The 26,694-nt window shown below is 49.5% G+C and overlaps 1 protein-coding gene across 4 annotated transcripts; it reads left to right on the top strand.

Moving 5' to 3' along the window:
* Positions 1–10,345: 10,345 nt before the first annotated feature.
* On the top strand, positions 10,346–21,703 carry LOC142818149 (uncharacterized). 4 transcript variants are annotated; one of them, XM_075913164.1, is made up of 3 exons: positions 10,346–10,981; positions 13,848–14,048; positions 19,413–21,703. In XM_075913164.1, exons 2-3 carry the CDS (start codon positions 13,910–13,912, stop codon positions 20,792–20,794), a joined length of 1,521 nt encoding a protein of 506 aa, XP_075769279.1. In that variant the 5' UTR covers positions 10,346–10,981; positions 13,848–13,909; the 3' UTR covers positions 20,795–21,703. The 4 variants fall into 4 exon arrangements, with proteins under 4 accessions (XP_075769279.1, XP_075769281.1, XP_075769280.1 ...); XM_075913167.1 differs by lacking the exon at positions 10,346–10,981 and adding an exon at positions 15,338–15,511 and having other exon boundaries at positions 13,952–14,048; positions 19,416–21,703; XM_075913166.1 differs by lacking the exon at positions 13,848–14,048 and having other exon boundaries at positions 19,416–21,703.
* The last annotated feature ends 4,991 nt before the right edge of the window (positions 21,704–26,694 follow it).

Here is a 26,694-nt window from a genome sequence, read left to right as displayed (position 1 = left end):
CTCCCTCCCTCCCAAGCCCAACTCCACAGTCTCAGTGGCTGGGGGAGATGTGCATGTTAGAGCCTCTGCTCATTGAGCTGTAGTTTTCTGTGCCCAGGGAGCCGGACGCAACCAGGGTGGGAAGGCTGGAGGGGAATGGCTGCACTTTGGGAGTCAAAGGTGTTGGCTGGAACCATAAAGTAAAACAGTTTTAGAACCCTGTCCAAGGAGGGCACCATGGCTTAGTTGGCTAAAGCACCTGCCTTGTAAAAAGGGTGCAGAGGCTGCTGTGACTGGCACTGGCAAGACAGGGCTCTGACTGCAATTGCTGGAACAGGAGAGCCAGTGCCACAAGCCCTTGTGATTCCCTGGGGGTGTCAGCGCCCAGTGCTCCTGAGAGTACAACCTTTGCACCTCCTGCAGCCATGGAGAGTAACTCTCCTCTCCCCTCCCTTGGGACAGGCAATGGCAACACGTGTAGCAGCTGGGAGAAAAGTCCCAGAGAGTGGCCCCATGACTAATCTGGCCAAGGCACCAGCCAGATACAGGGGAGGTGAGGGAGGCACCCACCCAGTGGTGCCTGGCCAATGTGTCTGCTCTTCTCACCATCCCTCCATATGTAGCTGGAGTCAACTTCCTTCAGTAGAGCTTCTCTGTGTCCCCACAGCAAGAAGCCAAAGGCAGCAAAGAGCAGATTTCTGGCTGCTAGTGGGGTGCTCTCTGGGTCTTAGTTGGACTTTCTAAATCAAACACCTGAAAGTCAATCACTGTCGTTCCTCCCCAGATGGACGTGGTTCTTGTTCTTCTGCACAGCACAGCCCATTGAGACCAAGGACCGACCAATGGGCATTCAGATAACACCCTTGTTGAATGGACAGAAATAGAAACCAGACACACAGTGGCTGCATCTAGACTGGCAAGTTTTTCCACAAAAGCAATTGCTTTTGCAGAAAAACTTGCCAGCTGTCTACACTGGCCGCTTGAATTTCTGCAAGAACACTGACAAAGATTGTCAGTGTTCTTGCAGAAATACTATGCTGTTCTTGGCAATGCTTTTGCGTAAGAGGGCCAGTGTAGACAACGCGGTATTGTTTTGCGCAAAAAAGCTCCGATGGCAAATGGTGATCAGGGCTTTCTTGCACAAAACCGCGTCTAGATCGGCACGGACGCTTTTCTGCAAAAAGTGCTTTTGTGGAAAAGCGTCCATGCCAATCTAAACGCTCTTTTCTGCAACTGCTTTTCACGGAAAAACTTTGCTAGACGTAGCCAATGGGTTTGAACTGGCTCCAGCTGAGGGAGAGGTCTGCCTGGTTTATGTGCATTGGTGCTGGAGAACATTAAAGGTTTTTATTCATTTCAAGAGTCCACATAAATAGAAATCCAGATCGCAATGGAATTAAACATGTAAATATTTCAACTAAACAGACAATCTCCCAGAGGGCACTTAGATTTGAACCAAGGACCACTTGATGTGTAAACAAAACACCCTACTCCAAGCTATACCCCAATACTAAACAGGTGTCTGCATCCCGTGCTGAGAAGGGGGAAGGGAACAAGTGTCTTTTGTACAACACACATCTCAGGTAGGATGGACCCTCATTGTCCCAGATTGACTGGTCCTAACAAGGAGTTTGTCCCGAAAGGAGTTTGTCCCGAAAGCAGCAGAGCTGGGGCAGGACAGAGGTCATGTCTACGTGGAAAAGTAATTTTGTTATTCCTAAACAACAATGTAAGAAATAATTCTGAAATAACTGACAGCTTATTCTGACTTCTGTAAACCTCATTCTATGTAGAATAATGCCTATTCCAAATTCGCTATTTCAAAATAAGGCATGTGTAGATGCTCCACTGCTGCTAGTTCAAAATAACCCCTCCCCAGGGCCATTCTAAGTTATTCTTTCTTGCTCTCTAAACCAAGATAGCTCATGTACATTAGGGGAGCCTTCCTCAGACTATTTCTGAGGTTTCCCTGCAGTGTAGACGTGCTATTTTGAAATAAGCTATTTTCGAATAACTATTTAAGAACAGCTTATTCCAAAATAAATGTTCAGTGTAGATGTTTCCAGAGATTACTGAGATGAAGCAGCTGGATTGAAGCCAGGCGTGCAGAGGCCAGACTGAGAGCTGAGAGTCACAGGTGCCCACCCAAAGCACCATGTATAGGTCCTGTTGTGTAAGACAGTGTTCAAGACACTGAATCCTGTAATCTGATTTCAAATCCCAATGGGACCTGCTGGGGCAGGGCTGGTTGCTGTGAGGTTCTCACACTCCGTGGGTACATCTATGCTGCAGGCTTTTTGCACAAGAATGGCTGTTATTGTGCAAAAACTTGCAGAGCGTCTACACTGGCCCCTTCTCCGGAAGAGGAATGCTAATTTCTAACTTTGGAATAGGGAAATCCGCGGGGGATTTAAATATCCCCCCGCAGGATTTAAATAAACATGGCTGCCGCTTTTTTTCCGACTTGGGGAAAAGCCGGAAAAGAGCGTCCAGACTGGCGCGATCCTCCAGAATAAAGCCCTTTTCCGGAGGATCTCTTATTCCTACTTTGAAGTATTCCTCTCCCCATGAGGAATAAGCCCTCCTTCACAAGAGGGCAGTGTGACTGGGCAGCAGGGGTTTCTTGCACAAGAAAGCCCTATGGCTAAAATGGCCTTCAGAACTTTCTTGCACAAGAGAGCATCTGCACTGCCATGGACACTCTTGGTCAAAAGCTCATCTCTTGTACAAAAAGCACATGGCAATGTGGACATGCGCTTGTGCAAGAACTCTTGCCTAAAACAGTTCTTGTGCAAGAAGTCTGCAGTGTAGATGTAGCCTAAAGTTTTTCATATTTTTTTTGTTTTAAAAATATTTTAAACTGTTGTTCAATGTGCCCGAGGCCTAGAATTGTGCTGTAGCTGCCTCCCTTGCTACAGACACTGGCTCCGTGTGCATGGGCCTTCTGTCTGGGTGCTGGCGGGGGGGTGAGAAGAGGTGGGTGGCAATGGGTGCCAAGGCTCATACAGAGAAGCCAGCACCAGTGACTCTGCAAATGACCTCACTTTGCACACCTCAGCTTTTAGGAAACATTCTCCTCTTGTCTGTGCCTAACACCGGTGTCAATGTTTGCTACTGAGAGATTCTGTCTGGGGGAAAACAGCAATTCCAAGGGACCCTTACCTAGTGTTCAAACATCTCACAGCTGCCATGGTGAAAGGAAGCCAAAGAGACTTTACATCTCAGTTCTCTCCCAATATGGGACCTGACCCCACAGTTCTTTGCATAAAAGGCCAAAGCTTTGGACCTTAGGCCATACCAGTGATATTAAAAAGACAGAAATTCCCTCTTCCAAATGCATATTCCTCAGCTTTTAGGTGCTAGATTCCAGCCCTTGGAAGGAACCAGAAACACAGGAAGGGCTGACCACACTCCCTCTGAAATTCAGCTCTCAGGAGGCACCTCCAGCTGCCCCCAAAACTTGGGTCACCCACTAGCCCTGGGGGGAAATTGAACACCTTGACAACTCTTCTCCCTCCTGAAGCCAGGGGCTTGTCTCCTGCAGCCCCAGCATGGAGCCGCACTGGTGCTCATGCTGCTCCTGGGGAAGGGAGCAGGTCCCGCTGGGGATGGGCAGGGAATGTCTGGTTATTACAGAAGGGGAAGGATAAAAAGCAGCCATGTTGCTGAGGGTGCAGGAGAGTGTCTGGGGCTGGCAGCACTGTGGGACAGCCCTGGGGGAGCTCTGCAATGTGACTGACTGGCTCCCAAGGCAGCAAGGGGAGAATCCCCCTTGGCAAGCGCAAGAGGCTCCAACTGGCCTATTCTGAATCTAGCTGAAGGGTTGCCCAGCCCTCCTGCTGGAGAGTCAGAACCCATCAATCAGCCCTCTGTTTGTCCCCTCCCCCACCAGGCAGGGCGGTGCCTATGCTCAGGCCAGCTTTAGGAAGCGTGGGGCCCAATTCAAACCATTTTGGCTGGGCACCACCACCCAGGAATTTTTGCTGAGCAAAAAAAGACCACTCACACAACAAACCACAACTACACACAAATATCACATCGGCAGTAGATCTGATCAAAATGTATATCAATATAGTTGAACATTTTCAAAAATATTCTATCCTTTATTATGCAAAATTTTACACAATTAATTCAGTTGCCTTAAGTGTAGGTCAAATATTTTCAATTGCAAACTATCCAATCTTTTCAATGAAGTTTGATTTTAAAAAAGTTACTGGAGAGCGTTGCAGTTTTCTGTTACATTGATTTACTTTATAAATAGCAAAAATGGAGTCTTTGTTAAGAAAGTGTCAGTTCTGTGGTCAAAGTCGAGTCCTTAGTGATTTCAGCACCACTGATTTCACTAGGTAATATGGTACCTCACCACCATTGCCTCCTTTGCATTGCCCTTCAACACACATTGCCTACATGTTGAGTCTAAGGTCAGTCTACACAAGGTTTTATCAATGATTTTTGTTCAAGCGATCACTGAGACAAGACAAGGACTCTCAATTGATTCTAATCAGCTCTGCCTTTAAACACTGGGGCTATGTCTACACTGGCCCAGAAGAGGCATGCTAATTTCGAACTTTAGAATAGGGAAATCCGCGGGGGATTTAAATATCCCCCGTGGGATTTAAATAAACATGGCCACCGCTTTTTTCCGGCTTGGGGAAAGTATTGACTAGGACACTTATGACCAGATTTTCAAAGGTGTGTAAAGATCAGATATCTTTGAAGATCCGAGTTGGCAACTGTCTCTTTAGGAGCTTAATTACCTTTGAAAATCTGAGTTAGATTTCCAAGTACAATTATCAAAAATGACTTTAGTCACTCAAGTGCTTTTGAAAATTTTAACTAGGGGCCTAAAGAGACAAAAGGCAGGAGATATGGTATTCCTTTTAAAAATGTGACATCTATTTTTAACTAAATTTTATATTTTTCTTCCAGGGGCAACTGACCCCTCTGGCCCCCTCACTATGCCACTGCCCCCCTCCTGCAGATCTATCATCTTAATGCATGTGCAAGATCTGTGAGAGCTGTCCCATGAACCTGCAGTTAGTGTCCATGGCGCCTGCTTCTGGGTGGTGTCTCAATGCTGCCACATTCACCTCCAAAGAGGAGGCTTCCCAAAGCAGGCCCTTGCTGCTCACCCGCAGGGTATCCACAGGTCCAGTCTCCTTTCAGTGGGTCCACCTTCTAGGGCTCATAGATCTTGGATCTGGCTTCCATCCTCTCTCCAACCACCATCAGAACTACTGTGCCCTCCTGGCTTAGGAAAAGAATAAACAGGAGGATTAGAAATTAACCCGCCCAGTCTCACGTCCCCTAGGCAGGGAATGAGCCATCTACATTAGGCCCCAGCTGGAGTATCATATCAATTTCTGGGCACCACATTTCAGGAAATGTGGAGAAACTGGAGAAAGTCCAGAGAAGATTAACACAAATGATGAAAGGTTTGGAGAACACGAGATATGAGGCAAGGATGAAGAAATTGACCTTCTTTACCTTGGAAAAGAGAAGACCGAAAAGGGACATGAGAGCAGCTTTCAAGTATCTAAAAGAGTATCAGTATCAAAAGGAGGAAGAAGAAAAATTGTTCTGCTTGGCCTCTGAGGTTAGGATGAGAAGCAATGGGCTTAAATTGCAGATATTTAAGACCAGGTTAGACAGACACCTGTCAGGGATGAGCTAGAGCAACTCAACTTTGGAAGTCCTAGGTGCCACACTGATACTTACAGAACATGCTGAGGGCCTCAACTTAAGTGTGGTTGCATATGCAAGCAAATACATACAAATAGCTTCTCTCACACTGACAGGCATGAATACATAGATTAAGTCAAGGCTACACAACACACAGGCCCCATTTAAATCAGTTCTGCTGACAGTAATAAAATGCAATATTTCCCTGATTTCTACCCGTGTGACAGCACTTTTCATGAGCAATGACAGTCCAAGAATTTAACTACTAAAACACATATCAACAGAAGATCATTACACTGACTACTTTTTTGTTTTGGCTCCCACTCGCCCGCCATGTGGTGTTGCCCACAGAAACCCAAAATGTACCGCGGGGCGCAAACAAACTGGCTGTGGGCAGCATACCAAGTTATTAATAAATATTTTATAAACCTTTACCTTTTCTCTGCTGACATGTCTCCTCTCCTTGCTCCATCATCTCCCTTGGTGCCTATTGCCCCCCAACTCCTCACCCTCCTCTACTGTCCTGACTACTGTCCTTCTCATTGCCCTCAGCCCTCCTATGACCTGCCCCCCTCCACTAGCCCTTCTCTCCCCCCCTAACTCTAACCCTGTGCCCACTCCTCCAGAAGCCCCACTCTGATCAGGTGAGCTACCCCTCCTCATCCCCTCTAACATCTCCCTCTACACTCCTGCCCTGCCTCTCTCCTCTGGTGCTGGTCCCTCTCCTGCAGGTGTCTGCCCTTCTGCTTCACCCCCAGAATACCCTGGCACCTGCACCTTCCCTTAGCCCTGCACCCTCCTGGTTCCTCCCCCTTCCCTTACTGCCTCTGCCCCCTTTGCCCTCTTTTTTTCCCTGATGCCCATCCTCTCACCACTCTCTGCCCCCATTCCTCTCACGCCCCTGTGCCCTCACACATGCCTTGCTCCATCCCCACCTTTCTCATGCCCACCCTTTCTTTCAAGCCTTCTCCCAACACCTCCCTCTCCCCCCTCTAGCCCCCAATGCCCTTCCTCTCTCCTCTCCTCTCCCAGCATCACCCTGTCCCCCCTCCCACTGACACCTCCCCTCCTGCCCTTTTCCTCATTGTCTGTACTTGGCCCCTGGAATTTGTCTCTCCTCTACCCTGTCTCTTGGTACCTTCCCTCAGGGCCGGCCTGAAGCCAATTCAGCCAGCCCTGCATCCTTGCATCCTGAAGTTGGCTCCCTCGGGTATTTATGTATTCTAGAGGCCATATTAAGCTCAAAAATTGTGTTTAAAGATGGTTATTGATCTAATAGCACCCAAAAGTAGCCAGAATGTGTTATCCCTAGAATACTATGCTCTTTCTGTCAGGCTCAGACCATTATCTAGAATCAGTGATGCCTGTATATTGACCTTCTTGGAGGAAACTTCAAAAAAATAAAAATTAGATTGAGTTAGAGCCAATGTACTCCCCCCAATAAGATCTGAAAGCTCCCTACCAGATGATTCATATTAAACTGAAAAATGGGAAATTGAATGGAGCTGTACTGAGGCACTGAATTTTCCACAAGATGTCAATCCCAAAGGTAAGTTGGAGTGAGTGGAGATGAAGAAAATTTGCTGGAGCTTGCCCTAGAAATATATTGAAAAACAGATGTAGCCTTTTAGTTGCTTTAAATTGTGCCAGAGACCAATTCAGCTCCACGGATCAGAGGATACCAGTATTTCTGCAATGCATCTCTTCAAGTGTGCTGAGCAAAGCTCCCAGGCACCTGAGGATCCAGACCAGAGTCTCCACCTTTCCTATTGTCTTCCCCCTAGCCCATGTTGTCTGGTTCCTCTGTTTACCTCCTACCTTTCATTCCTTGTTACTCCAATCATTTTTCTTTTTTTGTCTTGTCTGCCCTTTCATTGTCTGCCCTTTTCCCCATTTCCTATGCTCTATCCACCCTGTCTCTTGATACCTTCCCCTTTATTCCAACCCCTGCCTCCGCAGAAGCCTCTTCCTCTCTCCCCCGCTTCCCCTCCATACAAGCCCCTTTCTCTCTCAGCCCTTCCCCCTAGTTTCTCCCTCCCTTACCTTCTGCGGGGCTAGACTCAGAACCGCATGCACCACCACCTTTTCAGTTTTAAAATCCCAGGCGTGATGTCATGTTACACCCGGGCGTCTCCCTGCTCACCTGCAAACGGTGCGCATGGCAGCAGCAGCAGCGAGCACCGTGTACAGGTAAGGGGGAGCTGAGCCGGGAGCTGACTTCCGGGTGTAGGGGCCCCCTTTGGCGCGGGGCCCGAATCGGCTTACGGTCACTCTTCATCTTTATAAATGAAGGCAGTGACTATTGTTAAATATCATCACTGAAAAATGTATGTGTGTATATAATACACTATAATTCTCTATATTATTTTAGTGTTTATATATCAGTGTGAGAGAAATAATGGTGACCTGCAAGAACTCAGGTGGTTAAACACAGGGTTCCATAGGACAACTAATTTTAATGAGGAGTAACAGTAGTTCGAATTAGGAGCTTTAATTCTAACTACCTAGCCCATGCTGCGTGTAGTTGCAGGCAGGTAATTGGAACTACCGGGCATTTAAAAATGGTGGCGTCTGGGAACATGCAAATGAAGCCCGGGATATTTAAATCCCAGGCTTCATTTGCAAGTTCAAATGACTACATTAGTCACTCTAATTTGAACTAGGGTGGCAGTGTAGACATACCCTTAGAAACTTGAAAGCTGCTCTCATGTCCCTTTTCAGTCTTCTCTTTTCCAAGGTAAACAAGGCCAATTCCTTCAGCCTTGCCTCATATCTCATGTTCTCTAGACCTTTCATCATTTGTGTTAATCTTCTCTGGACTTTCTCCAGTTTCTCCTCATTTCCTGAAGTGTGGCGCCCAGAACTGGACATGATACTCCAGCTGGGGCCTAATGTAGATGACTCGTTCCCTGCCTAAGGGATGTGAGACTGGGCAGGCTAATTTCCAATCCTCCTGTTTATTTGTTTCCTAAGCCAGGTGGGCACAGTGGTTCTGATGGGGGGCCCTGCAGGAAGGCAGCCCGCAGTGCTCCCTGCCTGCCCCAGGACTGCAGGTGTCAAACAGCTATCCAGCCCACCCCAGAGGTGACCGCTTTTCAGCGAGCCTGAAGCAACACAGCACCAGCAATGCACAGGAGAATGGCTCCCAAGCATGGTTTGCTCATGACTGCTTCAGTCCAGTTGGATGGGCCTCAGCCTCTTTCCTTCTCCTCCCCTGTTTTGCAATGGGACTGTAAAGTCTGGGGAAGAGGAGTGGAGGCAGGCAGAGGTGTCTCCCTGCAGCAGATGTAGACACGTATCTGCATTAATCATTCTCTCATTGAAGTTTTTAGCTTTGTATTGAGTCCTTTTACATGGAAACTTTGTATTACGTCTTGGTGGAATAGTCCCTAGGACAAGTGAGGCAGAGACTGTCCCTGTGGGCTGAATGAGGTGGAAACGTATAAGGCAGAAGGTGAGCACCTCTTGGCAGTTGCAAAGGTTGGAGAGGGGATGGAAGTGGGCCCACTGAAAGGAGACTGGACCTGTGGATGCCTTGGGGTTCAGCAAGGGCCTGCTTTGGGAAGCCCCCTCTTTGGAGGTGAATGTGGCAGCACTGAGACACCACCCAGAAGCAGGCGCCACAGACACTAACTGCAGATGCATGGGATGGCTTGCACAGATCTTGCATATGCATAAGATGATAGATCTGCAGGGGGGGGGGGAGTGGCATAGCGAGGGGGCTGGACAGGGTCAGTTGCCCCTGGACACCATGCTAGGAAGGCACCAATTTAATCCCATTCTGCTCCTCCTGTCATCCCTCAGTTTTTGAGTTCCTACACCGCCTGCTACCGGCAGCTGGAGCCTCCTCCCTGCATCTCTGCTCCAAGCCCAACCCTCCTCCATCTCCACCAGCAGGTTAGTGCATGGAGGAGCCCCGCCTCAAATGGTAGGGGGTGGGAGAAGATGCAGTACAAGGAACGAATGGTGAGTGTTTTCAACCACAGAACCACCTAATTTGCAACGCCTGGACCAGGTAGCAGAAGAGGGAGCAAACTGTGAGGCTGTGTCTACGTTGGCACCCCTTTCCGGAAAAGGGATGCTAATGAGACACTTCGGAATTGCAAATCCGTGGGGGATTTAAATATCCCCCGCGGCATTTGCATTTACATGGCTGCCGCTTTTTTCCGGCTCGAGTTATGCCGGAGAAAACTGCCAGTCTAGACTTGATTTTCCGGAAAATAAACCCTTATAGGGATCTTCCGGAAAAGGGTTTATTTTCTGGAAAATCATGTCTAGTGGGGCGCTCTTCTCCAGCATAACCCCAGGCCGGAAAAAAGTGGCAGCCATGTAAATGCAAATGCTGGGGGGGATATTTGAATCCCCCGTGGATTTGCAATTCCTAAGTGTCTCATTAGCATCTCTTTTCCGGAAAGGGGTGCCAATGTCGACACAGCCCGAATGTTTTGGACCAGGAACCCCGTCCCTCAGAATTTGCAACGCCTGGAGCAGGGAGCAAGTCCTGAGCAGTAGCCCAGAACGTCAGGGATGCAGGGCAGAAACCGCAACGAGGCACAAAATAGGAGGGTTTCAGTTTTCGTCTTTACACCGGGGACGGAGCAAAGGTCCGTCCCGAGGCTGAAGCCGTTCGGTGAGAAACTCCCCCCGCCGGGGGACACGTGAGCACCAACCCGCGCGCCTGGGACGCTCCGCCCCGATGCCAGAGTCTGTCCCTGCGCGCTCGGGCCGGGCACAACCCCTCCGCGTGCCCCGGCTGCCGCGTCCCGAGCAGGCGGGAGGGGGGGCTCGATCCGACACGCGGGGGGCGTTGAGAAGCGCCCGATGCCCCCAAGCTGCTCCCCGCACCTCACCTCGGCTCCTCCGCTTCTCCAGTCCTGCCCCTCCCCCCCGCCCCTCAGAAGCGGCAGCCCAGCGAGTAACGGCGCCAGCACTACGCACAGCGCATGCGCAGTGACAACGGCGGGGTGTGTGCGCGCGCGCACAATGAAAATCCGGCCCGAGTGGTGCGGAATGGGGCCGGGTCGGACCGCGCGTGCGCAGGGGGACAACACTCCGCAGAGTAAAGCTCAGACCAGGAGCTGCCTGGTTATATCGCAGCCCCGCGGGGTTGGGCTCCAGGAGTCGAGCCGGGATCCCATCGTTCCATTCCCCCCCGGGGGCGCGCGTGCAGCCGGGCCCAGCCCCTCCGCACGCGTCTCCCGCCCACTGAGCAGCAGCTGCCGCCGCCGCTGCACCCGGAACCTGCGCGCGGAGTGAGGGCAGCAGCCTCAGCCGCGGCTACTGCGCATGCTCCGCTCGGGCGGCCTGAGGCCTGACACCGGTGCGTACGGCGCGGGAGCTGCTCGGGGCCAGCCGGACCGCGCGGGTGGGGGTGGGAGGGTCACACGGGGCTGGGGGCGAAGGAGGGATGGAAGTGACGGGCGCGGATAGAGGGGACTGGCGGGGGGGCATCTCGGGCCCTTCCCAGGGCTGGGGTCTGGCGGGCACCACGTGCCCAGGGACTGGCCGGGGCGGCGCTTCCCTGCCGGGTGCGGGGCTCTCGCTTGCGCGCGGGGCGGGACTCGGGGAAACGTTTTATCTGCAGCCCCTGCAAACCCGCCGTGGCTCGGCCTGCCTCGAGCGGCCAGGCAGGGGCTGGGAACCTACGGCTCGGGGGGGGCGGGACATGGCCCCTGGTTTGCCTGGATCCGGCCCTTCTGGCAACCCTCTAATATGGGGGAGCTTGCACTGGCTTTCTAGCCCCAACTCCCCAGAGCCTGGTTATAGGTTAATGCTAGAGACTGCACATATTTCCCCACATGCACACTTGCCAGTATATTTTTTAGCCACCTGGATCAGACCTGACTTGAAACGGGTCTGGGACCTACCCCTGCTGTGGCTCTACATTTAAACCGTGCTCCCTGGCCTTTGTGTTTTAGGAGGCAGGTGGGCAGGCAGCCCCACTCAGTTCTGGCTCCTACTGGCTTCAGGAGCCCTCCCCTAGACAGGGACTGTTGCCACCCGGTGCTACTGCTCTTTATCAGAGGTAGCAGCACAGGGCAACAGATCCACTAGGGGAGCGGTTTTAAAACTGGCTCCCCTTGCAGATCCGGTGGCTGGTGCATGCAGGGCAGGGGCTGCTTGGAGCCAAACTGACTGCAAGAATGCAGGGTCCAGGAGGGAGGGGAGTCATACGGGGCAGAGGGGAGTCTGGGCTGGGGAGGGAGGGCAAGGGGGAGGGAAGTGACATTGTGTGGGAAGGGATGGGCCCATTTGCGATGTTTGCAAACCTGCACAAGGAAGAAGAGATATCTGGAAAGAGAAGGTTTTTCTGAAATTTGGTGTGGTGCAGATGTGACAAATTTCAGAAAAGCCTCTTTCAAAAGAAAAACAGAAAAAGATAGTCAAATTCACAATTTGCATCTTTCTTTTCAACTTTTCCTTGTTGTGTAGATGTAGCCTTAGAGTGGGCAAGGTGAGGGGCAGGGGCTTCAGCAGAGTTACTGAGCAAGCTGTGCCCCTAACTTCTCCCTAAGTAGCACAGTCTTACAGGAAGCAGCTTTCTACATACTGCTGGTCTTGCTGCTCCCCAAGAGCTTTGGGGCATGTAAGAAACCCTCCTCCCTTCCCCAGGAGCAGTGCCCAGAGCTGCAGGGGGGGTTGGCCCCAGGCTTCTCCCTGCAGAGCTGGTTATGATCCCTGCCCAGGACCCAGAGAAACTGCCAGCAGCTCCTGGCACGTGTGGGGTGGGGGAGCCAGCCCTGGGACAGATCTGAAGGGGTTAAAGAGGGGTACAAGGATGTGAGAGGCTGGGGCAGAAGAGAGATGCAGGAGGCACTGAAGGGAGATGGGGGGATTCAAGGGAGACATGAGTCAGATGGGAGCAGGGGTGCAATGAAAGGAAATTCTGGGAGGTAAAGGGGGTATATGGCGAAGGGAGGTTGGGGGGAGACTGGGAGTATAAGCAGCCTGGATGGGGAAGGGAGAGAGACAGGGCAGGGGTTATACAGAAGGGGAGGGAGAGATACAGTGGCAGCTCCCCCATCTCGTGGGGCAGGAGGGGAGAGGGCAGAGGTGACTGGTGGTAGCACTTGGGGACACCAGCTCCTGTGCCCTTGACAAATTTAAGTTGCTAAATAGGGTGACCCAAATGCCCCCTGCCCCTTTGGGTGCCACTTCCTGTGCCCCTTCTTCTGCAAGCACCAGTCACCCACCCAGCAGCGAGAGGGGAATTTGTTGAATTATTATTTTAGTGTTGTAGATATCGGCAAACTGATCCATTACAGGTGGGCATTATTATATTTGCTTATTGATTTTTCCATTATAAATATGCAAATAAAATGTTCCTGTTCTGCCAAAAGTTTGTGGTTCTATGGTATAAAAAAGGTTGGGAACCACTGGCCTAGTGGACACTGGCCTAGTGGCTCAGTGAGAACCAATAACTGAAAGGTGAATCCAGACAGTTTCAGGCTAGACAGGAGACACAATGCTAAACAGCTGTCTGCCTCCAGTGTTGAGGCACAAATGTTTGTTAAAGAGGACAATGAGCCACAGATATCAATAGCCACAGGAAGTGGTGGATTCTCCATCTCTTGATGTCTTCAACTCAGCACTGGGTGACTTTCTAGAAAGCAGGCTGTGGGGAAACAGCTTTGTGCCTGGGTACCTGGGCTAAGTGTAATGGCTTGTATCGCAGAGGGGGTCAGACTGCAGGGCTAACGTTCCCCATGGATACTGTTAATCTATTAACTTCAAGGTCTCATCCTGCAAACACTCATCCTGCAAACACTCATCCTGCAAACACTCACCATGCATGCTTAATAGTAAACATTTGACTGGCATTAACTTCACTTCATCTCTGTTGGGGGGGGGGGGGTTATAAAGTGTCTGTTGGCTTAGCCCTTATGAGAGGGCCTGGGTCTGTGCTACAAATATATGGAGGAAAAGGAGGTATTTTAGCTGCAGGAACCTAAATTTAGATACCTGCAGCCATGTTCAGGTAGCATAATTAGTGGCTTGTTTCTCGAAAACACTGAGTGCTCAGAACTGAATCCATTGTTACAGATGCAGTAATGTTGAAATTCAGGCTCAGCATTTGCCCACTCTGGTCTAGCATGTGTGTCACCAGAGACAGTCTGGGCAGAATGGGAGTGTGGAAAGAAATTAAGCCCTTTCTGAAATGTCTCCAATTGCTCCTCTTCTGACAGGCTGCAGAACACTCATGTCAATCTCTGGCCCAGCCCCTGGCCTGTAGAGCCCGGGACAGGAAATGGCTGTGGCGGACCCGGTGAGCTTCGAGGAGGTGGCTGTGTATTTCTCTGAGGAGGAATGGGCTCTGCTGGACCCAGGGCAGAGAGCCCTCTACAGGGATGTGATGTGGGAGAATTATGAGGCTGTGAGCTGGCTGGGTAAGGATTCCTGTCCCCTTGGGCATCAGAAGCTGTGTGGGCTTTGGAGCAGCTGGGTTGCGTTTGGTTCAGGGTCCCTCATTGCCCCGACCCTAGTGTCAGGAGTATCAGCCCCAATAATCCTGGCTCCTGTGTGAGAGATTGTCCCCTCCATGCCCACTCCCAGGGGAAGCAGGTTCAGGGATATAACAGTGGTGCTGTTCTTTCCACATCCAAGGTCTCATCTTGCCCATGTTGTGCCTTGGCCAGAGTGGAAGGGCCCAGGCAGGAACAGTGGTTACCAGAGTTGTGGGTCTGGGTGCGTCTGCTGTTAGTGCCTGCAGAGTACTCCTCCTCAGGGTTTGAAGCAGCCAGCCAAGGACTCTCAGGCTACTTCCTCTGCCTCCTTTTGGCCCAAGTAGAGCATCTGATCCACAGAGCAGGGTGAGCTGAGCCCACCAGCCAGGAGCTTTGTGGACAGAGCCCTTGGGGAGCTGGAGCTCTGCTGGGTCCTTTCTCTCCCAAGTCCTAGTGACCTGCCATGTGGCAGCTGCAGTTTGAGCTCTGCCTGGGGTCCTCAGTGTCACTAGAGCTCCCGTTCTGAGCAGTGTGTTCCTGTCCTGCCCTGGGGTAGAAGGATGAAATGGGCCATTTAGGAGACTTAGTTGTACCCTAGAGAGTGCAGCAAAGCACTCAGCTCCTCCCTGGAGGTGGCACCTTTACTGCAGGTGAATGTGTCCTGGGATCTTGTACCAGCCAGAGCCCGTCCCTGCAAGGTGTGGAAGGAGCCTCTCTGTGTGCGTGACTCGGATCCTGGCTCTGGAAGCAGTAATTGCACAGCCCTTAATGAACAAGATCAGCACTTGGTTCATTGCTCCCCTGACAGGATTTCCAGTCTCCAAAGCTCACGTGAGTTCTTGGGTAGAGCGAGGGGAGAAGCTGTGGGTCCCAGATCTCCAGGGCTGTGAGGAAGGGGAGATTGCTCACCTGTGTGGGAGACATTGACTATCAGCCAAATTTCTGTCTCATCATTGTATGTGTCAGTTGTGCATTTTCATCAAGTCTCACTGTCCCTTCAGCCTATCTTCAACTCCAGTCAGAGGGAAGGGGGGGGGGGGGCGGTGTTACCCAGGTTTCCTTCTACCTGAAGCCCTGGGTAACTTATTTCTGTGTGAGATGGTGTTGGGAAGTAACTTCAGGGAGACGTGTCCTCCCACCAGTAGGTGACTGGCACAAACAGGACCACATAAGAGCTTTCACTTAAACTTTAACATTATTTCATGTCAGTTACTTACACTTGTCTACAACAGGTTAATAAAATGCTCCCAAACTTCAGTACTAATTCCTGTTTGATCCGGCCCAAGACCTGCTCTGTCAGGACCCGGAGGCTGGTGGCTTCCCTCCATCAGGGGCGTGCGGTGCCTAGAGGGAGCTGCCATCCATTTTCAACAGCGAGATGCATCCTGACAGAGGCAGACTGAGAGGCAAGAGACTTTGCTCACTCTTCTTCCCGTACACCAACTCTTCCCCCTGCTTCACCAGGAGCATGTACACCAAGCCGCCAGGTGTTCAGAATGGCTGGTGGTTCTGTTTAGGTGCCACGTGGCCCTGGCTGCAGGGGGTGAGAGAGTTTGTGCGCTCTCTTGCACCCAGTCCTCGCACCTAGCTGCAATGATTGGCCTCGGGCAGGAAAGCACACAAAGTCTCTCCCTGCCACGCCTCCCAGAGACATATGGCTCCGAATGGCACATGGAGGTAACCTCCTTGAGTGGCCTGGGACTGTTCCAGGAGGGTGCCTGCCTCGGGGACCTTGTTAGTTTTCTAGATGGGAGCAGCCTAAGTAAGTGGCTCCTGGCCATTGCCTGCCTTCAACATCCCAGGCCCCCCCATTCTCAACTCCCTGCCCAGGACACCATGCAAATCCTCTGCACGTGCATCCTGCCCCGGGTCACAATTCCCTCTGTCGCCCAAGTCAAAATTCACTCCTGCACCTTTACTCCCTTCTGGACCCTGCACCCCAATCCCCTGTCTTCAAAACTCCTCCTTCACCCCAATTGCTTCTCTGACCCCACACCCTTTCCTGTACCCCAGTCCCTTACCCCAAGCTCCCTTCTGCACACAGCTGCCTTCCCAAACTCTACACCCCCTGCATAGAGATGTGTGGCCCATGAGCACTTTCCAAAATCTTAGTGTGCCTCCCCCCTTCAAAAATGATTACCCATCCCTGCTCGAGTGACCCAGTGGCAGTTTTAAGAGAGCCAATCTTCCTTCTGTTGGAGGGGACCATAAGATGTATCCCACAGGGGAATCCTTGATAATTCCCTCCTGATGAGTCCAAGTACCCCTAACTTGTCGTTCCTGTTCATTTTTTGGTATTACAGTAACACATCATTCTGGGGAAACTTATTAAGTGAGCAATGCTAAAAGTCAGGCAGGAGGTCACCTTCCAAACATCAGCCAGCCAGGATATTTCAGAGTTTGCCTGCCTTGGGCCCCTGCCAGATGTCACAAGAGGTTGATTGATCACGCCACACTACGAGGCGCATTCGGTCACCATCACAAAACATAAAAAACCTGCTTTATTTACATAGTTCCAGAATTAACTTTAGCAGCTTGCCAAGCACAGCAAGTTTGCCACAACAACCATGCCATTGCCGGACCCTTGCCCTATAGGTGGACCACCATGGAGCTGGACATTTAATTTGGCATAAGGTGGATAGGGATAGGATAAGGTCTGATTAGAGAGTCATAGATTTTTTTGTTGTACCCTTAAGATCCTATACGAGGGAAGAGCGGAAACACTAACTTTCGTTCTTTTGGACTTGCCCCTCATATGATTATAGTTGCAATGCAGTGGATCCCATTTCATCTTTTAAATTTACCAGGGCCACCTTTTCTATTTCTGTCCCCACTTTTCAGGCACTGTGAAAGTGCTTGCAGTCTAACAGCAGGAGGTGGTGCTTCATTCTTTTCCAGATTGTTAACCGCCTTTTCCAATTTCTTATTTTGCTGCTTTACTTGTTCGAGAAATCATATGCCTGGACAGCCTGTTGCTCTGCCAGCAGAACAGCTTTCCAGTGCTGAACAGCATGTATTGCTTTCTCTTTTTTAATTTCTTTTTCATTTTTTTGGGAAGCTTGTATAGTGGAATGTTGTTTAAGCCATTTTATTTTAATTGCAAAATTCTAGCTTTTTTACTTTATTCCTATTCTTTCCCAAATTTCCTCTGGATTTACTTCCCACTCAGGGATGTTGTCCCATTCCCCAGAAGCAACTGCAGCCACTTGCCTAGTGGTACATTCTAACTTTTGCCGTGGGTTCTCAATAATTAAATCACAATGGCTATGATCCAGAGGGGCTCTACCTTACTTCAGGGCTAATATTTTTATTATACCCTGTAAAATTTGATTCTCCTGTTTTTAATTTTCCCCTCACTTTCTCCAGTTGCCCTTTAGCTACACTTAGATGACTTTTTTTCTATCTCAAGCTCTTGCTTATATGCTCCCAAATCGACCTGCTGCAGTATACGCAAGTGAAACTGCTGCTGCCAACCACCTTTCTGCATTCATTTATACTTGTTAAAGGTATCCTCCAGATCTTCAGATTTAGATATGCCCTTCATCAATTTGGGACGAGAGGCCCATAGTGACAGTCAGACCTTTTAAGAGCCACTTTTCCCAACCCGATGGGGCTGATACCATCTGGCCCCTGCCACAAAATTCACTTCTTTCCTTTGGTCCCAAGATCTTCTTGGTATATAGATGAGAGACGGCAGCTTCCCTCCTATATTTTCCAAGGCACAGGCCTCAACACTGCAGTGTCAAAAGACACCCCCTCTCTTTCCTCCAGTGTACAGCCAAGAAGACACTCCTTGTCATATACTTTCCAGAGGTATGATTGACTCGGGCTATTTCCTCCAGGCAGACAGCCCCCATAGTCAAATATCACTTTAACAACACACTCCTTTCTTATCACTTCACCAGCAAATTCCTTCACACATCAGTGCTTTTACTGTGGATTCTTTTGTCTGTGCCTGCATTCTCCACCATCAGTCATGGGAGGGCACTTTTGTATGGTTGATCATGCCGCACTACAAGGTGCATTCGATCAGCGTCACACAACAAAAACCCCACAGTAGCCCAAATATACCTTTAACAAGTTTTATTGCAAGCAATTTAAGAGCAGTTTTAAAAGCTATATATATATATAAAAATTAGCCATTAAAGGGCATTAGAAGGCATGTTAAAAACAATGTTTAAATTGAATAGTAAACAGTCTAAATCTAATCCTTAACCCAATATAGCAGCCTAATTCTTAATCCAATTTCACACACACACTCTTATACACACATCCCACTCACTCTCTGGAGCTGGCCAAACCCCAGGTAATGGAGTTGAGGCACAAGTCCAATGTGCACGTGATCTCAATATGCTGAATCGATGGACTCCAACTCGTGGCAAAATGGTGTCGGATATAACCCCTTGGCGGGGGCCAGTCACATGACACGATGTCCACTGGTTGCACGCAGCCTGGTGGGGTGATGTTGAACCATCCTTGAGGCACCCTGCTCGTGCCACCCAATTCTGCTTGCCTCACCACAAGTGATAAATAATGGACTGTCCTTGATTAGGTTCCTCCCTTGTTACTCCTCCTTATCTGGGAACTTTGCCTCCTTCTGTACCATCTTGTCTCCTCAGCACACACAGTCTTTTTTTTCCCACACAGTCCCTTTTCCCAAAGTTGTAAACAAGTCTTAATTCTCCAGGGCACTGGCTTGAACCTTAGTATGGCCTCTCTTCAGCTCAATTACTGTTAATTCACTCATGCCAACCATTCACACGACCCATAATTTGTGCTACAGACACACTGAGGACACACAGGTAAGCTTCTCAGCAATTACAACAGAGATCTCTGCAGGAAGGACACAGGCCTTTCTGTGGCACCCTACTTCTGCCCCCTCCTGTGGCATGGTCATGTGTCTTTCTAGGTTCAACCACTGTTTGGGCTTACAGTAACTGTCATTGGTGGTTGATTTGAGTACTGAGTCACTAAGTTCATGACCTATCGCTAATGGTGCTCGTTAGCACAGTTAGACTTAAAACCAGATTCATGCTTTGTATGTTTACCTGCATGTACAAGAATGATACAGGCACAGAAATAGGACATAAAGTTTATGGTTAAGACTGTAACTTTAAAAATGGTAGGCATAACACATCATGTAACATCTCAAAGATGCTTAATGAAAATTCATATTTCATGAAGCAGGAGGAGGCTGTGATAATTTCAACCCCCCAGCAGTTGCTGGGTGTTTTCTCTCCCTTTTTGAGTTCCTCTTTCATCTTAGCCCAGAGAATGACTCCTGTCTGGTTTCTGTGTCTGTCCCAGCAGGTGATAGGATGCTGAGGGAGAACAATAAGGAGAGTCTTCAGCAGGCAGGACTGGAGCAAGTCCCTCCACCTGGGATGTCACTGGAAAGATCTGAAGAGCATGTTTCCCAGAGTCCTGAGCAGGGAGAGACCTGTGAGAGTCATCTTTGCCCAGAAAAGCAGCAGGGAAATGGTAAATGCAGTCACAAGAGCAGAGGGGTGCAAAGAAACAAAGAAACTGTTCAACAGAAAATCCCCCATCAAGAGGGATCCTACACTTGCAGTGACTGTGGGAAAAGTTTCAAATGTCAACAGGTCCTTATTTTACACCAGATAATCCACAGAGGCAAGAAACTCTTCAACTTGCCTGCCCGTAGGAATAACTTTGATCTGAACTCCAAGCGTATTGCCTCTCAGGGAATGCATCCAACTGAGCAAATCTGTGAGTGCCCTGACTGCTGGAAAAAGTTACATTGCCCATTAGATGTTACTGAACACCAGAGAAACCATAGAGCAGAGAAACCGTTCAAGTGGTCTGACTATGGGAAAAGTTTCAGTCTGCACTCACGCCTTGTTGAACATAGGAGAATCCACACAGACGAGAAACCCTTTGACTGCTCTGACTGTGGGAAAAGCTTCAGTACTAAGTCAAATCTTGTTACACATAGGAAAATCCACACAGGGGAGAAACCCTTTCATTGCTCTGACTGCGGGAAAAGCTTTAGTCGGCGTTCACATCTTAAGACTCATTGTGCAATCCACACGGGGGAGAAACCCTTCAACTGTTCTGAGTGTAGGAAAAGCTTCAGTCAGAATGCACACCTGATTAAACATCAGAGAATTCACACAGGGGAGAAACCCTTCAACTGCTCTCACTGTGGGAAAAGCTTTAGTCGGTGCTCACATCTCAAGACTCATTGTGCAATCCACACAGGGGAGAAACCTTTCAGCTGCTCTCACTGTGGGAAAAGCTTCAGTCAGATCGCAAGCCTGATTAAGCATCAGAGAATCCATACAGGGGAGAAACCCTTCAACTGCTCTCACTGTGGGAAAAGCTTCAGTCAGACTGGAAGCCTGAGTAAACATCAGAGAATCCATACAGGAGAGAAACCTTTCAGCTGCTCTGAGTGTGGGAAAAGCTTCAGTCAGAGCTCAAATCTTATTAATCATCAAAGAGTCCACACAGGGGAGAAACCCTTTAGTTGCTCTCACTGTGGGAAAAGCTTTAGTCGGCGCTCACATCTTAAAACCCATTGCACAGTTCACACAGGGGAGAAACCCTTCAGCTGCTCTCACTGTGAAAAAAGTTTCAGTCAGAACAGAAGCCTGATTAAGCATCAGAAAATCCATGTAGCAGAGAAACGTTTCAACTGCTCTGACAGAAAAAATGTTCAGTTGTAGCTGATAGGTTTTCGAACATCAGAGAACCAACATGGATGAGAAACTTTTTAATTGCTTTAACTGTGGGGAAATGGGTTTAAATTACACTGAAGGGAGGTTTAGGTTGGACATTAGAAAAAACTTGATAACTGTCAGGGTGGTGAAACACTGGAATAAATTGCCTAGGGAGATTGTGTTATCTTCATCACTGAAAATATTTAAGAACATGTTAGATCTTGTTGCATAAAAAGCCTCTGCCTGAGCTTGCTTAATTTTACACACTCATTTTCTGAAAATACACTAAACTGAAAGGTCTAAGGTTTTAAACTGCAACTCATTATAATCTTTGTCAAACTTTGCAATTCATTGTAATCTTTGTAAATTCATTTGCAGCTTTGTAACTCTCAGAAGCTTTGTTTTATAAGTTCAGAACTTACTCTAAGCTTCAATGTTGTAACCTTTGTAACTCTCAGCCGCTTTGCCTGAAACTTGCTCTAAACTGCATTCTCCCCTGTGTGATGGTGTGTGTATGTAGTAGGAGTTGCAAGGCTGGAGTACATGCGGATGAGGCATCAGACTGCTGCTTTGCTGTGTAAAGAGAAGTCTGGGCATGCTCCTTGGTGATGAGATGGATGAGTCACAGGAGCCATACACACACAATAAAAAGAGAGAGAGAGAGCACTTGGCCAAAGTGTGTGTCTTTTTTTTTTCTTCCCCTGTTCCTGAGAAGCTCCTCTTTACAGCCAGTATCTCTCCTGCCCAGCTCCCCAGCCATGATGAGCAGACAGACTCTCCAGAATCTAAATGCCTTGGCTCCTTCTGCAACCTAGGTGCCTGTGGTAGCAGCTCTATCTTCTTTAGTTTATACTTTTAGTGGCAGCTCTGTACCTTCTTTAGTCAAACAATAAACCCGTACTAGTGTAACCCTGAGTGGTCTCCAGTGGGAATTCTTTTGGAGTATCATTAACTGATGGAGAATGTGGGTAGACCACCAATAGGGTACACTAATTAGAGAAAAGGGGTGATATGGAGTAGGGAGCATGTGGGATCCTGATATGCCTGCTCCCCCTTTCAGGTACATTAGAGGAAAGGGGTGATATGGAGTAGGGAATGTGTGGGAAGCCCGATAAGCCTGTTCCCCCTTCCATATTTTGGGTACAATGCTACTACTTGGGATAAGAAAGGGGAAGAGCCCCCCGAATCAACAGTGGAGGGGAAGATGGCAAAATTCGCACTCTTCTCCCCACAGACCAAGGGTGTTGACCTTTAGGCCCCAGGGCAGTTGGGCCTCAGGGACCATCATGGCAGATATAGAAAATACATACAAGAAATATTATGATTTGTATTGTTCAAAGGCTAGAACAGCAGCATGGTTGTGGCAAACTTGTTGTGTCTGGCAAACTGTGAAAGCGGACTATATTGCCAAAACTATGCAAGTGAAGCAGGCGTTGGAGCAGGTCAGGGCGGAAAGAGATATGTGGAAGGCACAGGCACAGGCACAAGAAGCCGGGGCAAGCTGCCAGCAGCTGGCAAACTCTGCCAGTAAGGCAAGGGGGAAAGCTGAAGAGGGAGAGGGAACAATGCAAGGAATTGGAGGCCCAAGCGGCGTGTTTGCGGGGGCTGGTTATAAAGCAGGGAGTCTGTTCCAGGGGAGGGCAGATGCACCCCTGAGATGGGGAACAAAGCTGTCATCCCGACGTGATCCTGAAGATTGAGATGGAGATATATGGTAAGACCCAGCTTGGTTGGGAGCACAATCAGCCTCAGTGGCAGCTGTGCAGTGGTTAACTTTTCAGCACCACCCTCCAGCCCAGGGAGGAGCCCCTGGATCTGTAACGGGTAACCATGCAGGAAATAGCTCTAACCCCTGCTGAAATAACTTCTCTGGCCTAGGGGTTAGGTCTGGTCAAAGCGAGCACATTTTCAGAATGGGTTTATCAGTTTTTGATGACAATAGAGTCAATCAACGGTCAGGGCAGTGTGTGTGTATGTGTGTTTCCGAGAAAAGGTTTAACGTCCGTGTCTTTACTGCTAGGACCAGGGTCCCATCGCAGAGGGTGGCCAGCAGGCCAACAGACGCCCTGTTATATAGGAAGAGCTTATTACACCTTAGATTTTAGCTGCTAGAACACAGGGGTTCCTTCGCAGCGGGCAGCCTAGGAAAGGCTGAAAAGGTGCCCCAACGGATCTTGTCACCTGGGAGTGACACAGATCCAAACACCCAAGCTCTCCCTATGTCTGGCCCTTTATGACCAGCTGAAGTTCTTTTAAATTGTGCTTGGTTCTGTTACAGCAACTGAAGGAGTCAGGTTAAAGCTTAAACAGTTACGGGTTTATTAAAGAAGCTTATAAATCATATGGTTACAATGGCTATTGCTCTATTTCTTAAATGCTAGCAAATATATATATATATAGGTCTTAAAAATGATTACAGGAAAAAGGTAAAGATAGAAAATAGAAATAATGGTACCAAGTGACAGCTTAATCTTTAAAGAACTCTAACACTATGTATATATATACTTAAACAAAGGACCACATCCAGGTACAATTTTTACCCCTTTCTGTGCCTCTTGACTCCAGCGTGTCAGGCCAGGGCCGGTCTCTCAATTCCTAGGAAAGACGAATATGACGTGGGCGTCCCCTTTGGAACCTCGGGAGATCAAACACCTAACCCGACGAGCAGATAGATGGTAGATTGACACTCAGAGAAAATGTGCTGCTGGACCCATCTTTATACCCCTGGGGGCCCGTATCCTCTTTCTTATCTAAGATGCTGAATTGTACTGGTCCGTTTTGTGGCGCCAGTTCTTACAAGCAAGTTTCAAGTTAATTTACACTTGCAAGAGAGAGAACGAAATTGTGATTACTAGACATTTTTTTACTGGGCGAGAGATTCCTCCCCCCGCGGACGGTTGTGTGTTCGTATCAATATGGGTTAAGTCAAGGACACTCCTTGGCAGCCTCTTGGTCAGCAATTGGCGTATCTCTGTTTACAGTCATTCACGGTCACAGCAGCCTGGGCCTTCTGCTCTGTGTGCCCTGTATGCTCCAGGCAAGCAAAAATGGATGTTACAGGGGGTTCCTGTCTGGCTACATAGAGGGCCAAGGATTAAATACAAAGGAGATCAGGAAATTGTTGTGGGTGGCATCCACAGGGTGCAATATGGGAATTACACTGTGGACGCAGGCGTCTGGACAGTGGCACTTCCCATTTGTGCTGGTTTGCAATTTGGCCCAAGGAGAGGCACTCCTGCTCCAGGGGAGGCCCCGATGTCTTCATGGAGAGAATGGTATGAGTGGGGTTGTTAACTGGGTGGTATCCAGCCCACACCCCAGGGTGAGCGGTTCCCAGGACTCTGTCCAAGATTAGTTCCAACAGCTGATTTGAGTCTTATTGCTCAATATGTGTTGGGGAGGTTAACTAAATGGATACCACAATGGGCCAGTAGTGGTTGGAGAAGTGCAGATGGGAAGGAATTAATCCACCCGGCCCCGTGCCTTGCTCTCATGCCCTCAGTGATGGGCTGTCCCAGGGTTCTGGGAGTGAGGCAGGTTGGTTTCCTCAGAGCCCAGTGATGCGCCTGCGTGCTGCCACCTGCTGGGGATGCGGTTTGTTGGGCCCCGCATGCAGCTCCCACAGCTACGTCACCGTGCCCTGCCTCTGCAGCCATTGAAGCCCCTGCCCCAGATCCTTCCTTGCTCCCCCTGCACCTGTAGGGCCCCGGAGGCAGCAGCAGTGTGAGCATCAGCCCCACTCCTTGCAGTGCTTGGCACGGGGAGTGCAGCTGTGGGAGCTAAGGAGTTAATCCTGCCCCCCAGGCTGTGGGCAGGGCTGGGGTTGCTCCCACGCTGCTGGGACATGTGCTGCCCTGGGGGGCGAAGGACCCCCCTGGCACTTGGCTCTGCCCCACAGCTAGAGCCCACGGGGTACTGACAAGCTGGGCTGTGCATTCGGCCTGATGGGGCCTTTCCCTACGCTTTGCATGCCCCGGGGTGAGCGTGTGGGTGGGGGGGGATGGTCTGTTCTCCCCCCATCTTGCTGTGGCAGAGACATGCTGTGGCCCAGCCATGTGGCACCATCCCAGGAGGTTTCTGCCCTTAGTTTCTAAAAGCTTTGGTGCAGGAGCTGAGTGAGTCTGTAACAGGAAAAACTTTAAAAACAACCAATAATCCGGTAGCACTTTAGAGACTAACACAACATGTCGATGGGATCATGAGCTCTCGTGGGCACAGTTCACTTCAGATAACTAGGGGGTGAAATGGGACCTCTGGGGCCAAGGGAACAGGTCCCCCCAAACAGGAAGCAGCTGCAGTTGGTTTGATGTTGGGGGCACCCAAAGCAGGTTCACAGCCAATGTCACAAAGAGGCAGCAGGGGAGGCAGAAGTGCAGAGAGACTGATAACTGGGGGGAGGGAAGGGCAAGGCAGGAGGGGCAGGAGCATCCAACAGTAGGACAGAAATGGGCAAACTCTGAGTGGGGGTTAGATCAAAACTAGGTGAATTACTGGGAAGTGCTGGTCCCCCCAGTCCAGCCTCTTACCTGGGCAGCAGGGAGCTGGGGGGGAGGGGGGGGACATAGTCACAGGGGCAGAGTGGAGAGATGGAGCCAGAAGGTCCCAGGGCAGCTGAGGGACAGGCCAACTGGGGCTGAGTCCTGGTGGGAGATGTCTGCCCTTCCCCTCCTGTGACCCAGCAGCGCCCTGTCGCTGGCACAGAGCAGCCACGTGTCCATCCAGGCCCTGGCTGTGTCTGAGTGTGGGGGGCAGTGACCCCCTGGGGCCAGTGGTACTGAGTTTGTGGGGCCATAGGGGAGGGGAACACAACGAGCTGGAGCAGGCATCTGTGGCCTCTTGGAGTGCGTTTAGACAGCACCCTTCTGTCAGAATAAGCTACACAATTTGCGATATACAAATTGCGTAGCTTTCTGAGTCTAAATTGAAAGCTTATTTTGAACTTTGACTCTGACTACTGTGGGAGAAAAATCAAATAACTCCAAATGTGTCTAAGGGGGGGACTGTGCAGAAATCAAAACTCTCTAAGGCTACGTCTACACTGGCCCCTTCTTCGGAAGGGGCATGCTAATTTTGAACTTGGGAATAGGGAAATCCGCGGGGGATTTAAATAAACATGGCCACCGCTTTTTTCCGGCTTGGGGAAAAGCCGGAAAAAAGCGACTAGACTGGCGCGATCCTCCGGAATAAAGCCCTTTTCCAGAGACTCTCTTATTCCTACTTCCTTTGAAGTAGTAATAAGAGATCCTCCGGAAAAGGGCTTTATTCTGGAGGATCGCGCCAGTCTAGACGCTTTTTTCCAGCTTTTCCCCAAGCCGGAAAAAAGTGGCGGCCATGTTTATTTAAATCCCGCGGGGGATATTTAAATCGCCCGCGGATTTCCCTATTCCCAAGTTCAAAATTAGCATGCCCCTTCCGAAGAAGGGGCCAGTGTAGACGTAGCCTAAAAGAAAACTGCTGTAAGGGTTAAAAGTTTTCCAGACCTCTCTCCCTGTATCAGAGTGAAATCAAATTAACTCTAATCAAGACCCTTGCAATGCCTATCTCAAGTTCATGAATACTCCTAGTCTGTCACAATTTGTCATGTAAACCCTTATCTTTGTCACAGTTTGCCTTGTAGACTTTTCCACTCAAGTTCTGATGTAAAATGCAGGACAATGTAGCACTTTAAAGACTAACAAGATGGTTTATTAGATGATGAGCTTTCGTGGGCCAGACCCACTTCCTCAGATCAAATAGTGGAAGAAAGTAGTCACAACCATATATACCAAAAGATACAATTAAAAAAATGAACAAATATGAAAAGGACAAATCACATTGCAGAACAGGAGGGGGATGCGGGCGGGGGGAAGGAAGGTAAGTGTCTGTGAATTGACGATATTAGAGGTAGGGAGAGTGGGATGTTTGTG

This window comes from Pelodiscus sinensis, chromosome 31, assembly GCF_049634645.1.
Source record: "Pelodiscus sinensis isolate JC-2024 chromosome 31, ASM4963464v1, whole genome shotgun sequence".
Taxonomy (NCBI): domain Eukaryota; kingdom Metazoa; phylum Chordata; order Testudines; family Trionychidae; genus Pelodiscus; species Pelodiscus sinensis.
This window is presented reverse-complemented; position numbering and strand designations above follow the sequence as displayed.